Source organism: Chrysemys picta, chromosome 2, assembly GCF_011386835.1.
Source record: "Chrysemys picta bellii isolate R12L10 chromosome 2, ASM1138683v2, whole genome shotgun sequence".
NCBI classification, from domain to species: Eukaryota; Metazoa; Chordata; order Testudines; family Emydidae; genus Chrysemys; species Chrysemys picta.
The window spans coordinates 180002296-180018422 of NC_088792.1; the positions used below are offsets into that span (position 1 = coordinate 180002296).

At 42.5% G+C, this 16127-nt stretch overlaps 1 protein-coding gene across 3 annotated transcripts in view; it reads right to left on the minus strand.

Moving 5' to 3' along the window:
* Positions 1-16127, minus strand: part of LOC135981641 (adenylyl cyclase-associated protein 2-like) — a 77526-nt gene that overhangs the window by 8424 nt on the left and 52975 nt on the right. For all 3 annotated transcript variants that reach the window (XM_065585009.1, XM_065585011.1, XM_065585010.1), the window contains one exon: positions 875-1064. In XM_065585009.1, the coding sequence (XP_065441081.1) occupies positions 875-1064 (190 nt within the window). The remainder of the gene's footprint in view (positions 1-874; positions 1065-16127) is intronic.

A 16127-nucleotide genomic window follows, 5' to 3' on the forward strand; every position in this document is an offset into this window, starting at 1 on the left:
TACAATTGTATTAAAATGTCCAACATGCTTTTATGCTGCCAAAAAGGAACTCTCTGGCCTCATACTTTTAAATAAAAGTTTTTTTTTACTGTGAATGGACTGGTGTTATGTCTTCATAGATAAGCTTAGCAATGTCTATTGGCATATCTCTGTATAGATCTAACGGTTCACTATATCTGTAGTGATCTGTGCCTGCTGCCACTCCATTTTATAGATTCCTCTGTGAAAATTAGATTCTCTATCTAATCTGATTGTAATGCACCCATCCTCAGAATACCTAGGACCGAAAACTGAACTTTACTGTACTGCGTATATTTCAACTCAAAGCTGTGCACACTAATTAAGACTGTCCAGTCTTCTTGAGAAAAGCTTAATAGCTTTATCTAGGTGTTCTTACAACAACATTATACAGTGGTATAGCAATTGGTACCTGCTTATCTAAACCAATGTCTCCATACAAATCAGTGTACTGGGTGTGAAAATGCAGAGTGGACAAATTCTGGTCTCAGTGACACCTGGGCACTGCCACTGAAGTCAACAGGACCCAAAGTGTCAAACTTGGGTGCTTATAATAAGGTGCCCAAATTCACACTGAGAGATCTAAATAAGTGGCCTGAATTTCAAAGGTGCTGAGCACCTATGAGATCCTAATTATTCAATGGGAGTTGCCAGTGCTCAATATCTCTGAAAATCCGGCTAATTATTTGTGTGGCTCGGTATGAATTTAGATGCCTAAATACAGGCTTCCAAGCTTAAAAATATACTGGCTTTTGGCTGTATGGATGTGACTGAAGGGAGAATTTGGCTAAGGATGTTTAGCAGTAGCTAGTATCAGTTGGCTGAAGAGTGACCAGTTGAACTATTTCCCTCTAACCTTTGGTAATTGCCTCTCCCTGGTTAAGCTGGGCAAACAAGGCTGAGCGAGACGTGGTTGCTTCATCCTTTCCACTGTCTGTATCGAAGACAGGAGGAGGTCCTGGGGGCAGCGGTGGAGGTGGGGGTGGTGGGAGGCACTGCCCACTTGTTAGAGTGGACAATACAGATGCTGTTGATGCAGTTGGACCCTATGTGTGAGAGAGATGGAAAATATGTTTAATACAGTTTTTCAGAAAACCCTCTATTATGGAATCTCTTACTACTTTTCATCCTCGAATGCCGCTGGGAGTTGGACTTCAGCCACCAGTGGACTTGGGAAAAATTGAGGGCACCAATGAATGAACTTGCATATTAAGAGAGATTCATAGTGTAAGGAAGAAGGTTTCTTCTTTCCCCAAATACCCAGATAAAATAAAACCCAGAATGATGCACATTCAATATAGGCCAGACAAATAAAGTTTTTCACTTTAATTTCCAGTGATGATAACACAATGAATAACAGGGTGGAACTTGGCCAGCCAGTTATACATATGCAAAGTGGGTATAAAATGCTACCATTCGGATTTTGCATATACTTTGCAACATGGTGTAAGGCTGAGGTGACTCAGGCTGTTAAATTCAACACTATATTTCAGAATTCTGATTTGACTGCTTTTTTTTTTTTTTTTTTTTTTTTAATTTTTGTATGTTTCTAACACAATAGCTCCAGGTGCATTCATAATACATAATGACTGGAAGATAGCTAATATAATGCCAATATTTAAAAAGGGCTCTAGAGGTGATCCCGGCAATTACAGACCGGTAAGTCTAATGTCAGTACCAGGCAAATTAGTTGAAACAATAGTAAAGAATAAAATTGCCAGACACATAGAAGAACATAAATTGTTGAGCAAAAGTCAACATGGTTTCTCTAAAGGTAAATCGTGTCTTACTAATCTATTAGAGTTCTTCGAAGGGGTCAACAAACATGTGAACAAGGGGGATCCAGTGGACATAGTGTACTTAGATTTCCGGAAAGCCTTTGACAAGGTCCCTAACCAAAGGCTCTTATGTAAATTAAGTTGGGATGGGATAAAAGGGAAGGTCCTTTCATGGATTGAGAACTGGTTAAAAGACAGGGAAAAAGGGTAGGAATTAATGGTAAATTCTCAGAATGGAGAGGGGTAACTAGTGGTGTTCCCCAAGGGTCAGTCCTAGGACCAATCCAATTCAACTTATTCATAAATGATCTGGAGAAAGGGGTAAAAAGTGAGGTGGCAAAGTTTGCAGATGATACTAAACTGCTCAAGATAGTTAAGACCAAAGCAGACTGTGAAGAACTTCAAAAAGATCTCACAAAACTAAGTGATTGGGCAACAAAATGGCAAATGAAATTTAATGTGGATAATTGTAAAGTAATGCACAGTGGAAAAAATAACCCCAACTATACATACAATATGATGGGGGGGGGCTAATTTAGCTACAACAAATCAGGAAAAAGATCTTGGAGTCATAGTGGATAGTTCTCTGAAGATGTCCGCGCAGAGACGGTGAAAAAAAGCAAACAGGATGTTAGGAATCATTAAAAAGGGGATCGAGAATAAGACGGAAAATATATTATTGCCCTTATATAAATCCATGGTACACCCACATCTTGAATACTGTGTACAGATGTGGTCTCCTCATCTCAAAAAAAGATATACTGGCACTAGAAAAGGTTCAGAGAAGGGCAACTAAAATGATTAGGGGTTTGGAGAGGGTCCCATATGAGGAGAGATTAAAGAGGCTAGGACTTTTCAGCTTGGAAAAGAGGAGACTAAGGGGGGATATGATAGAGGTATATAAAATTGAGTGATGTGGAGAAAGTAGATAAGGAAAAGTTATTTACTTATTCCCATAATACAAGAACTAGGGGTCACCAAATGAAATTAATAGGCAGCAGGTTTAAAACAAATAAAAGGAAATTCTTCCTCACACAGCACACAGTCAACTTGTGGAACTTCTTACCTGAGGAGGTTGTGAAGGCTAGGACTATAACAGCGTTTTAAAAGAGAACTGAATAAATTCATGGAGGTTAAGTCCATTAATGGCTATTAGCCATGATGGGTCAGGAATGGTGTCCCTAGACTCTGTTTGTCAGAGGGTGGAGATGGATGGCAGGAGAGAGATCACTTGATCATTACCTGTTAGTGTCCCTCTGGGGCACCTGGCATGGGGCACTGTCGGGAGACAGGATACTGGGCTAGATGGACCTTTGGTCTGACCCAGTACGGCCATTCTTATGTAAGTTATAGACACATACTGTAATGAGGGACATGGATATAGTTTGAATAAACTACTCTTTCTAGCAATTGGTTTGTATAATCAGCAGTACACGGTATTGGTCTGTCTGAATTATATGTCTATGCCAGTGCACTATGAAAAGAAACAGAATGGCTTCATTAGTAAAAAAAAAAAAAAATCAGATTCAGATCTTAGATTTCTAATTTGCCTGACTCACAGGAAAGTCAGGAAGGATCAAAGGAATTGGGATTCCTTTTTTCTGTCTGACCACTCACTGAGTGTCACTCTGATTCCAAGAATCCCTCATCTGGACAGCACCTCTGCGGAGGAGGACAAAGACTATATTTTATAGGATCCATTATGGAAGATCAGACGTTTGGAATCTATACCTGAAAACCTCATTGTTTCAGGCATAACTACCACCTAGAAGCAGCAGCCCAGGCTGGTTATATGGAAGTAGCATGAGGCCCTCTGTACCAATTATATCCTGCATGGAGGCTGCACAGGCGGGTTGCTAGGAGAATGGATTCATAAGAGTACCTTGCATCTGTGTGGGTCCAGCACAATCCAATGGGGAAGGCTACAATGGGATGAGGCTGCTGGAAAGGCCATAGGTTCACATGTGAGCAGAGTCCCTGAATTATTCCAGCCCATAGACTAGAATAGCAGTCAAGTGAAGGCTAGGCTGGGCTGCACAAAACCTGAGATGGGAAGGTGGATTTTTACCTCCACAGCCACTTCACTCCCATAGAGCACAGATACTTGAGCCTTATGTGGGATGGGTAAATTTCTCCATTAGAGAAAAGATAACTTTTTTGTGTGGTTTTGGGATCATTTCCTTCCCCCCCCCCCATGCTGCCCAACTGCCTCACATCCTATTATGGGCCTGGTCTAAAGCCCATTGCAGTCAATGGGAGTCTTTTGTTTTGAGTTCAGCAGGCCTTGGATCAGGCCCTATAACAATAAGGAAGCATTCTGGCAATTGTGTCGGAAGTAAAAACCCTAACCTAACCCTAATAATATATTCAACCAACATTACCTCTGTAATGTACTTTCCCACCGTTTCAGTCTGGAGTAAGATCGTTGCATACAAGTTATGATTCATGTAGTGAGTAAAAGATCAGAACTCTAAACACGGTAAAACCACCAGTGTTTTGTATTCCTCCTGCTCCGTGGGCTAAGTAAACAATAGAGGTTACAAAAATCATTATACTTCCACTATTCTCCTAGAATTCATAGCAGCTCTCACTGAGCCATCAAAGATTGAATGGTAAATAAGCTGCATTTTTCTCTTGTTTCTTACTTTTATGCACATTTAGGTGGCTTGGGAAGGGGAGAAGAGAAAATCACAATCAACTTTGTAACAGAAATCAAGGAAGTTGAAGAGTTAAGTTGAACTTCTGTTGCAAAATTTTTTTTCCTGTGTGCCAAATTCTCTTCTCAATTACAGCCAAGCAACATAGACAGAATATCAGCAGACCACAGAGAAATCAATCGGCACAACAGCCTGGAGTACAATCATGGGTTTTGGAAGAAGGCTATAAAAGTTGCTGACACCGAATAGGGAAGTGTCTAGAACAGTGGTTTTCAACCTTTTCTCATTTGTGGACTCCTAAAAAATTTAGAATGGAGGTGCAGATCCTTTTGGAAATCTTAGACAGTCTGTGGACCCCAGGTGAAAATCACTGGTCTAGAAAAAAGAAGAGTTACAGCCAAGTAATCTTATAAAAATCAACAGAATAACATGGGTGTATGTGAGAGCAGAATTTGTCCCCTTATTTATGCATAGGAAGAGATTCTCAAAAATTAGTCCCACTTTTTAACCTGTCGTGAGTTTCAGTCATAATTTAGGCCATTGAGACATCTAAAAACAAATCTAAAGTAATGAGATTGCTGGGGTATAACTCAGGGCTGAGTTTGCTCCAGTGTATGTACACATCTCAAGGCATGAGGGACTCAGCCGAGGTTCCCAAACACACCCAGTGAACACACCTGGGATAGAATGACAAGAAAAAAGACAGACAAATTTAAATAATTAGGAGGCATACAGAAACATACTGCAAACACTGGTGCTGCTGTCAACTGTCTGTCTCTGTGTGTACTGTGTGTGTCTGTCTCTCTTTTAACCTGTGCAATACTGAGTTGACCAATTGAGATCAAGTAAATATTCATGCTGCATGAAGTTCATTCCATGGAGGAGGACCCATGTGTAGCACAGAGGCTCCTTGGCCAAGAGTCTCCTGTTCTTTTAAAACCAATCTCCCCTCAAACCTGACAATCTCACTACACCAAGCACATGTCTTCCAGGATCTTTAGTCATAAAGAGCCACATGTAAGGTATCTACAGTAAGCTTATAACCAGACATGCCAAACCCTGGGGAAAAACGCAGAAATTGGGGTTGTTTTTGGCTTAATTGGCTTGCGAGTTGCTTGTTGGCTAGTTTTTTGGCATGTAGCTTGTTGCTTCTTTTTTGATCGGCTCCCGGCAAGAGGGCGAGAGAGTCAGGGGTGCACAGCAGGGCCACCACAGTCCCAGACTGCACGCCGGGGGGATCTAGTCACAGAGAGTGTTGGGGTTCTTAAGGATTGGCTTGTTTTGGCCTTGTTTTGAAATGGGATTAGCTTGATTTTTGTCTTATTGTGAAAATCAGGGTGCTTATTTACCACGTGAAAGTTAGCAACTGTGCTTAATCTTTGCAAGATATATATGGCTAATATTTAAGGAATAATGTATTTATATTGAAATTAGGCTTTATCAACTTGGAGCAAAAATTAGTCACCAGGGTAGTCTTGGTGATGACATATTCAAGCAGGAGTTGTCACTCCTCCCTAGTCAGCTGGTGAGGTAATGCAAGATTCTATTGCCTACCCTTGCCACATTGCAGAACAGTCAATGGGAAACCATCAAAGACAAATGCCAACAATCAAGGTGGAAGGTGAAAAAGAGGTGGTGGAAAAGAACATTTTAGCAGGCAGGAGATTGCCCTGGGTATGAATAAAAACAAAACACTGTTTCAGTATAACAAAGTGTAGTGAAAGGCGCTCTGGACCCATTCACTGAGGAAACCCTTTAATAAGGGGGCTTTCATGAACATTTGGATCCCAGTTCTTGGGAAACCAGCCAGCTCTGCAACAAGCTGAACTTTGGGGGGAAGCCTACTTTATTGTATAGGAAAGGTAACTATTGGTAAGCATAGACCCAGGTTTGTGTTTTACGATTGTTTTTTGTTTGTAACCAGTTGTTTCCATCCCTTTCTCTCTAGTTAACTTCTAGTTAAATCTTTATTCTTTCTTAAATAAACCTACTTTTGTTTTATTGTAAGTGTTCACAAGTGCTATGTGGTTTACAGGAGTGGTGGTTTAAGGTTAAACTGGGGTACACTGCACCTCTGGGTGCCGAGAATCTGGAATTTCTGTGAGTAGCCAGTGTCTGGGGATGGATGTCACAAGGGAATGATTGAAAGGGACTCAAGGCTTGGGGTGCACCTATTGTTACCCTGCAGGGTGAAGACAGGGCTGGCATAGTCCAGAGGAGAGTGCTTGAATGGCTGACGGGTGTCACCTCCCTGACACCACCAGCCTAGTTACCAGAAGGAAAACTCCTTCTTGCTGGAGGCAGGGGTAAGAGAAATGACTCACAGTCCTGGGTACCCCGAGAACCATCACACCATGAAAGGCCCTCATGCTGTGGTATCTCAGGGATTCCACATCTTGGCAAGGGGGCAGGGAGCAGGCAAGCAGACTGGATGCGCAGGAAAGTCTCTGCACCCCTAGCCTATCAGGGCAATGGGTTTTGTGCTGCTTCCAAATACGCTGGTCTGGAGGGCAGTTTTGGAGTGGTTGGGTTAGGGGTCCACTGGATCCATAAATTGCTCTAGTACCTAGGAATGGCTGCATAGGGATGACAGTCGGGCAGGAATCACCATACAAGCTGGAGTAGTAGCTATGTAAGGGGTATTTTACGGTTGGGTGACCTGTCCCTGAATTGGGGTGAATTCCATTCCTGTCCAATTTCCACTGAGTTCCCTTCACAAAGCCCATTTATTTGTGCTTTGTATTGCATGTTGTGTGTATGTGTGAGCCCCTGGGAATAGGAAAAACAGCACATTATACGCTCACAAAAGTTCATCTTTTCTAATATAGCAGGTGCTTAAAAGACTTGCTATTTGCAAACAATTCTTTACATTAACTTTGAGCAGATGTCCACAACAATGTATCTTTACACAAAGAGTATTTAAGAGCCATTTGACTAGTGAGGGCTGTTATCTGCAAGCCCCTGTCATCTATTTTCATTTCAGCTGTTCTCCTTGGTAACAGCTGCTCTCCTCAGTGCCCTGGTTTACATACATCCACTCAAATTATGCTCTGGGATGTTTGTTCCCACTTGCATCTTTGGGTGGTCATTTTCCATTTGTAATTAAGACCTTTTTGTTGAAATGGTGTCATCACTTGCAAATGTGCCCCTTGTAAGAAATATTAGGGAAGTGACTGACTTCAGCACTAGCTAGTTAAAATGACAATTTTATACAAATACAGGAAGACATCTGAGAAGAAGGGACTGTATCCATAACTTTAAACCCATATACATTTCATCATACAGTACTAGCAATCTCAATGTGGTTTAAAAGCTTGCTTTAGTGAAGATTTATATAATTGGACAAAGAATTCTTTGTAGCTGTCTGAAGTAAGATCCTATGAACTTTGGAAAGGCTAGAACCTAGCTTTATGTGGAAATAGCTATGTAGGGGACAGTAACCTCCATGGGATTATCTTCATGGTGTTTCCTCTGCAGCCTTCCATTGGGGTCAGGGTTTGACCCTGTGTAGGTCAGAATCATCTGCAGAGAGGCCCTGTCTCCATACTGCCTCTGGCTCCCCAGCAGCCCCCTGTACCTCAGTGACACAGTTCCAGTGGAGTCATGCTTATAAAGCTCCAGCAGCTTGTGCATGCCCCAGGAGCCTCTGTAAAAGGGGGATGCTGCTGTGGAAGGGGTGCATGAATGTAATAGAGACTGTGGCTGTATTATTTCTCCACCCTTAGCTCCACAGAGCAATGACATGTTCCTTCTGACCTACCTCTTTTCCCCCACTGGATGGGCCAGGAAGGTGAAGGAGTAGAATGTTGCATGGAAGAAGCTGATACCTCCACACCATGCTGGAGGGGTGAGATCAAATGTGCAGATCAGTGGGAAGGGATGTTTGGACCCAAAGCTCTTTATTCTGAGTAGCTTCTATATGGTAGCTTTTGGAGCATAATTTAAGACCGGTAATGTGCCTGAGATAACCTGGCCATTCCAAGTACAATGGCATCAGGCACAGAGGGCCAAATTTATTCCTGTGGCAACTCCTTTGATTCAGTGAAATGACACGAAAGATGAATTTGGCCCAATGCCTGTAGGAGTCTGGGTCTTGCTTACAAGAACTTTCTCTACTTGGGGGGAAAGCACCTATGGCTTCATCTAGAACACAAAGCAACAGCCCATCTCTTGAGTCACGTTAAATGCTGTATGCACATACCATCAGTGCTCCACGTGCTGCCCTGGCACTACCTGTTTGCTGCTACAGGCAATTCCAGGTGTTAGTTATGACCTCTTTAGATCTAAATCATGTCTCATCTTTTTTATTTTTATGTCCCAACGCAGGCGTTACAACAACCTACCCAGGCACTCTTGTTGCTAGTTCCCAAGGAAGTTTCTGTAGGGCTCAAAGCAGAAAGGATCTCACTTCTGTCACTCATTGAGTTCAAATTGAGTGAGCCACAGAAAGGTATCTGTCCTTATGGTAGCATCCAGATGCCACAATGAGAAGTGAGGCCTTATTGTGCTAGGTGCTGTACAAACACACATAAAGACATGGGCACGCCTCTCTTTTTGTTCAAGCTTTTAGTGATCTACTGCAGGGTTTTATGTGTAATAACAAGGAAGATGGGAGGATGAGGGTTGTGTGAGATTGCTGCGGAACATTTAAATGGGAACACATCTCATTTTGTAGTCTACTGATTGCTTTTAGTAAGGAAAGACATTGGGTATAATTAGACATTTCTAAATAATACATACAATTATATTGTATATAACTGACATAAGTTAGAAATAAAATGTATCCCTGTATATCTATTCCAGGATACAAGTATCTAACTGAGGATGAGACAAGTGGTTTTGGGGGGCATAACCCCCTGAAATTCATTGAACACTTTCCTTTTCAAGGCAACAGATGAATAGGACTCCCAATGGGGAGGTTCACTTTCTCCTCATAAAAGGATACCCCACCTCCCTTTTTATAATCCTAGTTACATGCCTGAAATGATTACTGCTCTGTGTTGTTCTCCTCATACACATGCAGGCACAAAGATGAGGATCGTAGAGCTCAAAATATCATGTAACCGCCTCTGAGAACAGGTGGACTATGACACAGAGACACAGATCTTTTGTTAAGGTGTTTCTTCCATAAAAGTGGCTTAATGTTATGGCCCTATTAACTACAACATGTTAGGCCACCTGTCTGCAAGCATTCATGCTGCCCAATGATATGGAAGTTATAAGATGAAACAGCTGATGTGCAGGGGCTGCAGTCTTTGTGAATTAAAAAAAAATCCTCTTTTTCTGGTGCTCGGCAGGATTATTTATCTGTCTGGCTCTCCAGCTCTGAAGCCGCTTTTATGCATTTGTGCCATTTATCACCTGTTCGGGATTTAACATAGGGCCTATGTCGCCACGGAGCAATGGTACCATTCAATCCTGCAATCAGAGATGCTTTACAAAGTCTGGGTTCTCTAAATCACCCCGGAGCTGAATGATGATGTACTATCATTAAGTAAAATAATGGGCCTATTTAAGCTGCTTCTTTTTTAAAAGTAAAAAAAATGTGGAAATACTTTTTGTACATTGATTAGTAGACATCTTTCTCTCCTTTTCCTTCTATGTATGTTCAGTCCTCCCATTCCATCCCCCTGCTTCCGGAAACTATGGCTGTGTTTATACTACAGCTCAAGCTGCACTTGATGGCTGGTGTCAAACAAGTCTCCTCAGGCTTCCCCTTAACCGGGGCTGAATAATGTTCAGCCACTGGTGTAGATAGGGTCAAATTAGTATATAGTTTTGCCAACCCCTGCTAGAAAGAGTGAGCAAGGACACTTTCTTAGTAGGTGTGTTGGATATAACCAACCCTATCTACACCAGTGGGGAAACTGATTTCAGCACTGGGTGGTGTTCTGCCATGTTTACATTGAATGTCCTGCGTGGCAGTTTCTATAATGTTAGTGTCTCGGTGGTGAGACTCTGTCTTACAAGGGAAAGGTGACGGCTGAAGCTTTCTTCAGGAACCTCTGCCAGGCAATCTGCAGCTTGGCATTGCACCAGCAAGTCTCGGAGCACAGCGTGTTCTGTGAAATGGAAGTGGCTAACATTAAAGTGATACAAGCTGGTCAGCAAAAATGAGTGAGAGGGAAATACAACATGGGGCAGAAGGATGTCCCAGAAAAGATTTTTTTTTTTTTGCAAGGGGGAAGGGCGGGGCAAGCCATGTTCTCTTACCAAGACCTAGAGAATTAAAACACGATGTCCAGACTCTGCCCTTACTTATATTTGTGCAGTCCCACTGAGGTGAGTGGAGCTGCACGGCTATAACTCGGAGTAGAATTTAGCCTGATCATGTTAACCCCTTGTTTTATGAAAGATGAGTGTCGCTGGCAATTGTGGGTGCATCGTTTATTTTCTGAAGTTCTTGTTGGAAACATGGAATTGCATCAGGCGTGTGTTTATACCTTCCCAATATCTCTTCTTTTGAGAGGGTGGTCAGAAAAGAAATACGAACTGTACTCCACATAAGAATGCAAGACTTATAATTCGCCCGGACATGGCTATGTGGCTTCTCGATAAATGGGTCAAACTAAACCTAGTATGACGGATATACTATAAAGATAGCATGAGGTTGCTGGTTGCAAAAATCAGCCTTTGCAGCCTCCTCATCTGAGCAGGCAGATGGTAGGGACGAGACAAAGTTTTATGGGAAAATATTGCGGTGTTAAAGGAAATGGTGGAGATTCCATGAGAGAATGTCTAGAGGAGGCTTATATAGCTGGGAATGAAATGCCAAATGATTGTATTGGGACTAATATACGGGCAGACTGGCATGCTAGTTTATGGGCTGCAGTACTTACCACTGTTTGATCTATCTCTGGTTCTCGCTGAAGATGCTTATGGAAGTTTTAATCAACATTTCAGTTTTTTAAAGAACATTTAAAATATGTATTCCATTATTAATATTTTAGAAAAATATGTGTTAGGAGGTAAGACTTGCAGACACAGATAAAACTCTCATTGGCTTCAGCGGGAGTAGGATCGGGCCACTGTAAATAAATCTCAATTTTGAAACTGTTGGTAAATTGAAGATTTTCTCCTAGGTATCTGTGTTTGATTTATAAATGGGGAAAATGTTTAGTGTTTTCTTGAGATTGTGTTAAAGAGAACATTATCACTATATTCACTACTATTTTGAGACTATTTCATCAAATTGAAAACTGGTCAATTTTGTCCCAAATGACCATGGTCTACAAAAAAACAATTTATCCCAGCTCTAAACAAGTAAGTTGAGATTAATGTTTTGGAAAATAATCTTCAAGCAGTATTTGTTTGTTAGCACTGATTTGAGGTACAGTTAGCTACAGCAAACTCTCCTTATTGCCAGTTGTTTTCAGGTCATAAAGTAAACCTGCATTGTTTCCCTGGTCCCTCCCAACACACTCAACCCTTCCAGCAAACTAAAACTTTTATGAGACATTCCTGATAGCTTATACTACAGCTGTTCAGTCCTTTTCTCAAAAAAGAGGGGGGAAAGTGGGGTGGGGGGAGGGAGAGAAAGGTAGTTCAGTAGTCTCTTGCATTTCACCAGTGACAACTGACAGAAGGAACAGTTTATTACTACAGCTGTAGATTTCGTCTAGAGTTCAAAAAGTGGTAACAAGGAAACATGGTTGCAACTGTCACAAAACAGAGCAGTTGTTGTGTGGGGGAAATGCTATGCTGATCATTTTCAACAGTTCATTATAATAATGGCTTTGCACTTCAACAGTCTCTTCTGACATCTGAAAATGTCCAAACATTAATTAATTAAATTTTACAAAGCTCTATTAGGTAAGTAAATATTATTATCCCCATTATACAGATGGGTAAATTGAGGCACAACACTTAGTGACTTACCTAAGGTCACATAGGAAATGTGTAGTAGAACCAGGTATCATGACTCCCACCCTTTCACGTGATTTCTGAATCTTCACACATTCCAATCAATTCAATGACTCCCAAAAACCTTACTTTGAATTATTTTGGATCATACTGGCAAGAACAGCCTCTTTGAGTTAACATTCATTGAAGTTATGCTTGCATATCATGATGAAAAGATAATTCTATATTTTATTCCATGGGTGTCAGCGGGGCTGAGTGGTGGGCGGCCTGTATGCACTGGTCAATTACCAAGTTGCAGTCAGGAGATGAATCGGTGTCAAACTGGGTAAGGACACCAGGGAGTCAGGGTCAGGCACCAAGTTATAGACAGCAGTCAAAGAGCACAGTCTGGGACAAACCAGGGTCAGAAGCCAGAGTCTAGGTTCCAGAGCAAGGCCAGGTCTGGAGAAGAAGCAAGCAGGCAGTCTGTCATTTCTCAGACAATTCCCCATGATGGCTTCCTGGTTTATATACCAGCATGAGACAATCAGTGGGCTGCAGGGGCTGCCACTCCAACCCTGTTGGGCAGTATTTCCTGCAGTGCCTAGCTTCACAGGGCACTCCAGTGAAAACCTAGCTTAAGCTCCCGATGACAATGTTGAATTGTTAGCAGCCCAGAATTCTCATGGTCCAGGTTCTAGTCCCCACCCACCAGTTCTGGGTTGGGTTCTACTTGAGGGTTGGGGGTGGTTCCAGAGCATGAGGTGTGGTGGTGCCCAGGCTGTACCCCCCTACTGGGCCTGGTCTGGTTCATTTCCTGAGCTCTTCTGAGCTGGAGAGGAGGCAAGGGTGTGTTCTGGCACCACACAATAAAAACAGAGCTTCACTGCTGTCTGTTTTCTCCTGAGGTCAGGTGTTGGTGACCCACATTGACCTATATGGATTCAGGACTGGGTCCTACAGGCTTTGGTGTAGAGGGTGGACATGGGGGCATCCAGCCACCCCTCATTTCCTCCTGCTACTCACACAGCTGAGAGTTGATGTGAGTTCAGTAGAGGCCTGTAGGCAGGTGGGGCAGGGTCGCTCATCTTTTACATACTCACTGAGCGCCACCGGAATTGATGTAGTTGGGCAGCATCATTCATTGGACGTCCGCTGCACGCTGTTGGAAATGCCAACATAAGTGGCTGGCCCTTGCTCCTGGCGAAGCTTCCAGAGGGCAGCCTCTGCAGAGCAGCCACAATGTGCGTCATCAAAGATGGTTGAGAAGGCTTGCAAGAAGGAGTCGCAGTCAGAGACCACAGGTCTGCTCTGCTCCAACAGGAGGGAAGCCCAAACGAATGCTTCACAGGCAATCAGGCTGACTATTAGCTCCACCTTTGTCTGGTCTGTGGGGTACATTGGGAGCACAGCAGGAAGAGCAGCCTGCCTTGGTTCAGGAACCCCTGAAATTTCCAACAATCCCTGACAAACTGTTTGGGCAGTGGCACCTCAGGCATTGGTTCAGGCGATGGGTGGTCTGTTGGGTACATACTGTAGCTGCTTCTCCTGTAAGCATGCCAGCTGTTCGTGTAGGGTTGTGCTTTGGCAGTGAACTGCGTTGCTCAGGTCTGTAGTATGAGGTTCTCCGCCTGCAGGTTGGTGACTTGGTCTTGCAGGTTCCAGGCCCTCGGGGAGCTACTGGTTGGAGGGCAGCCTGCCCCTTCCATCATCTGGGGAGGGGTTGGATGGACTTAGGGGATTAAGGTGGCCTGAGTAAATTGTCAGGGCTGGGCTGTGGGTAGCCTGTGTGCATGGTCAGTTACCAAACTGCAGGCAGGAGAAGAGTAGCAGAGTTGGGGTCAAGCCATGTCAGGATACCAAGACGTCAGGGTCAGGCACCAGGCAAGTAGCAGGGTCAGAGTCAAGCTGGGTTGGGATATCAAGGAATCAGGGACCAAGTTACAGACAGCAGATAAATAATGGAGACTGGGACAAACCAGGGTCAGAAGTCGGAGTCTAGGGTCCAGAGCAAAGTAAGGTCTGGGGCAGAAGCAAGCAGGCAGCCTGTGTCATTGCTCAGACAGCTCGCCATGATGGCTTCCTGGTTTAAATACCAGCATGAGCCGATCAGTGGGATGTGAGGGGTGGCTACTCAGGCTCTGCTGAGAGGTACTTCCTCCAATGTCTATCTTCACAAAGTCCTCCAGAGGAAACGTGCCGTAGTCCTAGGTTCTAGTCCCTCAGGTTCTTCCAATGGGAGCCAGTCTTGTGAATAGTTTTTCCATGAGCAAAGTGCCCAGAAATGCACTAACCCTATTTATTATTTGTTAAAAAATTTGCAAATACAGGTGGCTCAGTTCTGCCACCTGTATGCACGTTGAGAAGTAACTTACTCTTCAAATAATTACACACATTTCAGTGGGACTGCTTGAGGAATAAGGTACTACTCAACAGGGTTGCAGAATCAAGACCAAAGTGAATAAGGGTGACAGAACAGGGCACATTATCAAAATCTTTCAGTCTGTACAGATCTATATTTATCAGTGTAAGCACAATAATAAAAGCTGTTAGAGTTCCTGTGATTATATTATGAGGGCTGATTGCTTGTGTGTGCTTTCATCCTTATGTGCCCTGTCCTAGTGCCTCTGTACTGTACTCCATTAAGACGTATCTGGACCCTTCCTCTTAAAGCATCCAGAACTGGCCAGTGCCAGAGACAGAGATACAGTTCTAGATGCCCTAATGGTCTGATCTAATTTGGTAACTCCTATCTTCTTGATTTTTTTTGTACATTTTTCCAAGATATTTGCAAACTGGTTGGGAAAAATTAGTAATTTGCTAATCATTTTCCAAGACACTTTTTCTCTCTTTAAAAACCCCAAACACAATGATTGATTTATTTTATTTGTGTGTATGTGTGATTTCTAGCATTCCTTGTCCAGTTTTATAAATACCAAAGGCAAATTATTTGTATGACATAGTACTTATAAATATGCATTCAAGTTGTTCAAAAGTTTTTTTTCTATACACAATAGCAATTCTGTACCAACATTTTCTTTCCATAAACATTCCTCTTCCTCAATGCCTAGCCAACCTACCAGTTTTTCCTTTTATGCACATAAGTGGATCTTATTCCTTGCAAGGATTAAGAATTTTGTTTGTAATAGTCCCACAATACCTATCTAAGACCCTGATCCTGCAAACACCTGGACATGTGCCCAACTTTATGCACTGTGGGACTGGTCCTGACCTGTTGAAGTCCATGGCAAAGATCCCATTGACTTCAATAGTGCAGGATCAGGCCTTGTGAATAGTTCCACTGATTTCACTGGGAGTTAAACCTGTGCTAAATTGGTCAAAAGTTCCCTTGTTAAATGCAGTATCTTTATGATACAGTCACTTTATGCCTGGCCGACACTCTTAGGTGTATCACTTTTGAAAGCCTGAGTATATACTCAGGGATTCACTGAAAACTATCCAAAAACATTGATATGTGACTGTTTAATTCTGACTTTAAAAAGTAAAAGAAAAATCATATTACCATTTTAATAACTCATGGATTTGTTACGGGTGTCTGGTAGAAAATATCTAAACAGAGAAGATACATGCTAATTTATTAAACTTCTGACTTTGTAAGGTTCACTTGATGGTATGTCAAAAGAATTACATATCACATCAATAAGAAAATATGTTTAGAATTTGACATTTTGAGTCCCAGGTCACCTGAGATTTAATGGAACCATACTTTCAGGATAACCCACTTCAGATATGAGGACATACTTCAAGTGAGTGAAACAAATAATACTATGGATGAAGTAAATGGTCTTTAACCAACTGTGATGGATTGAGT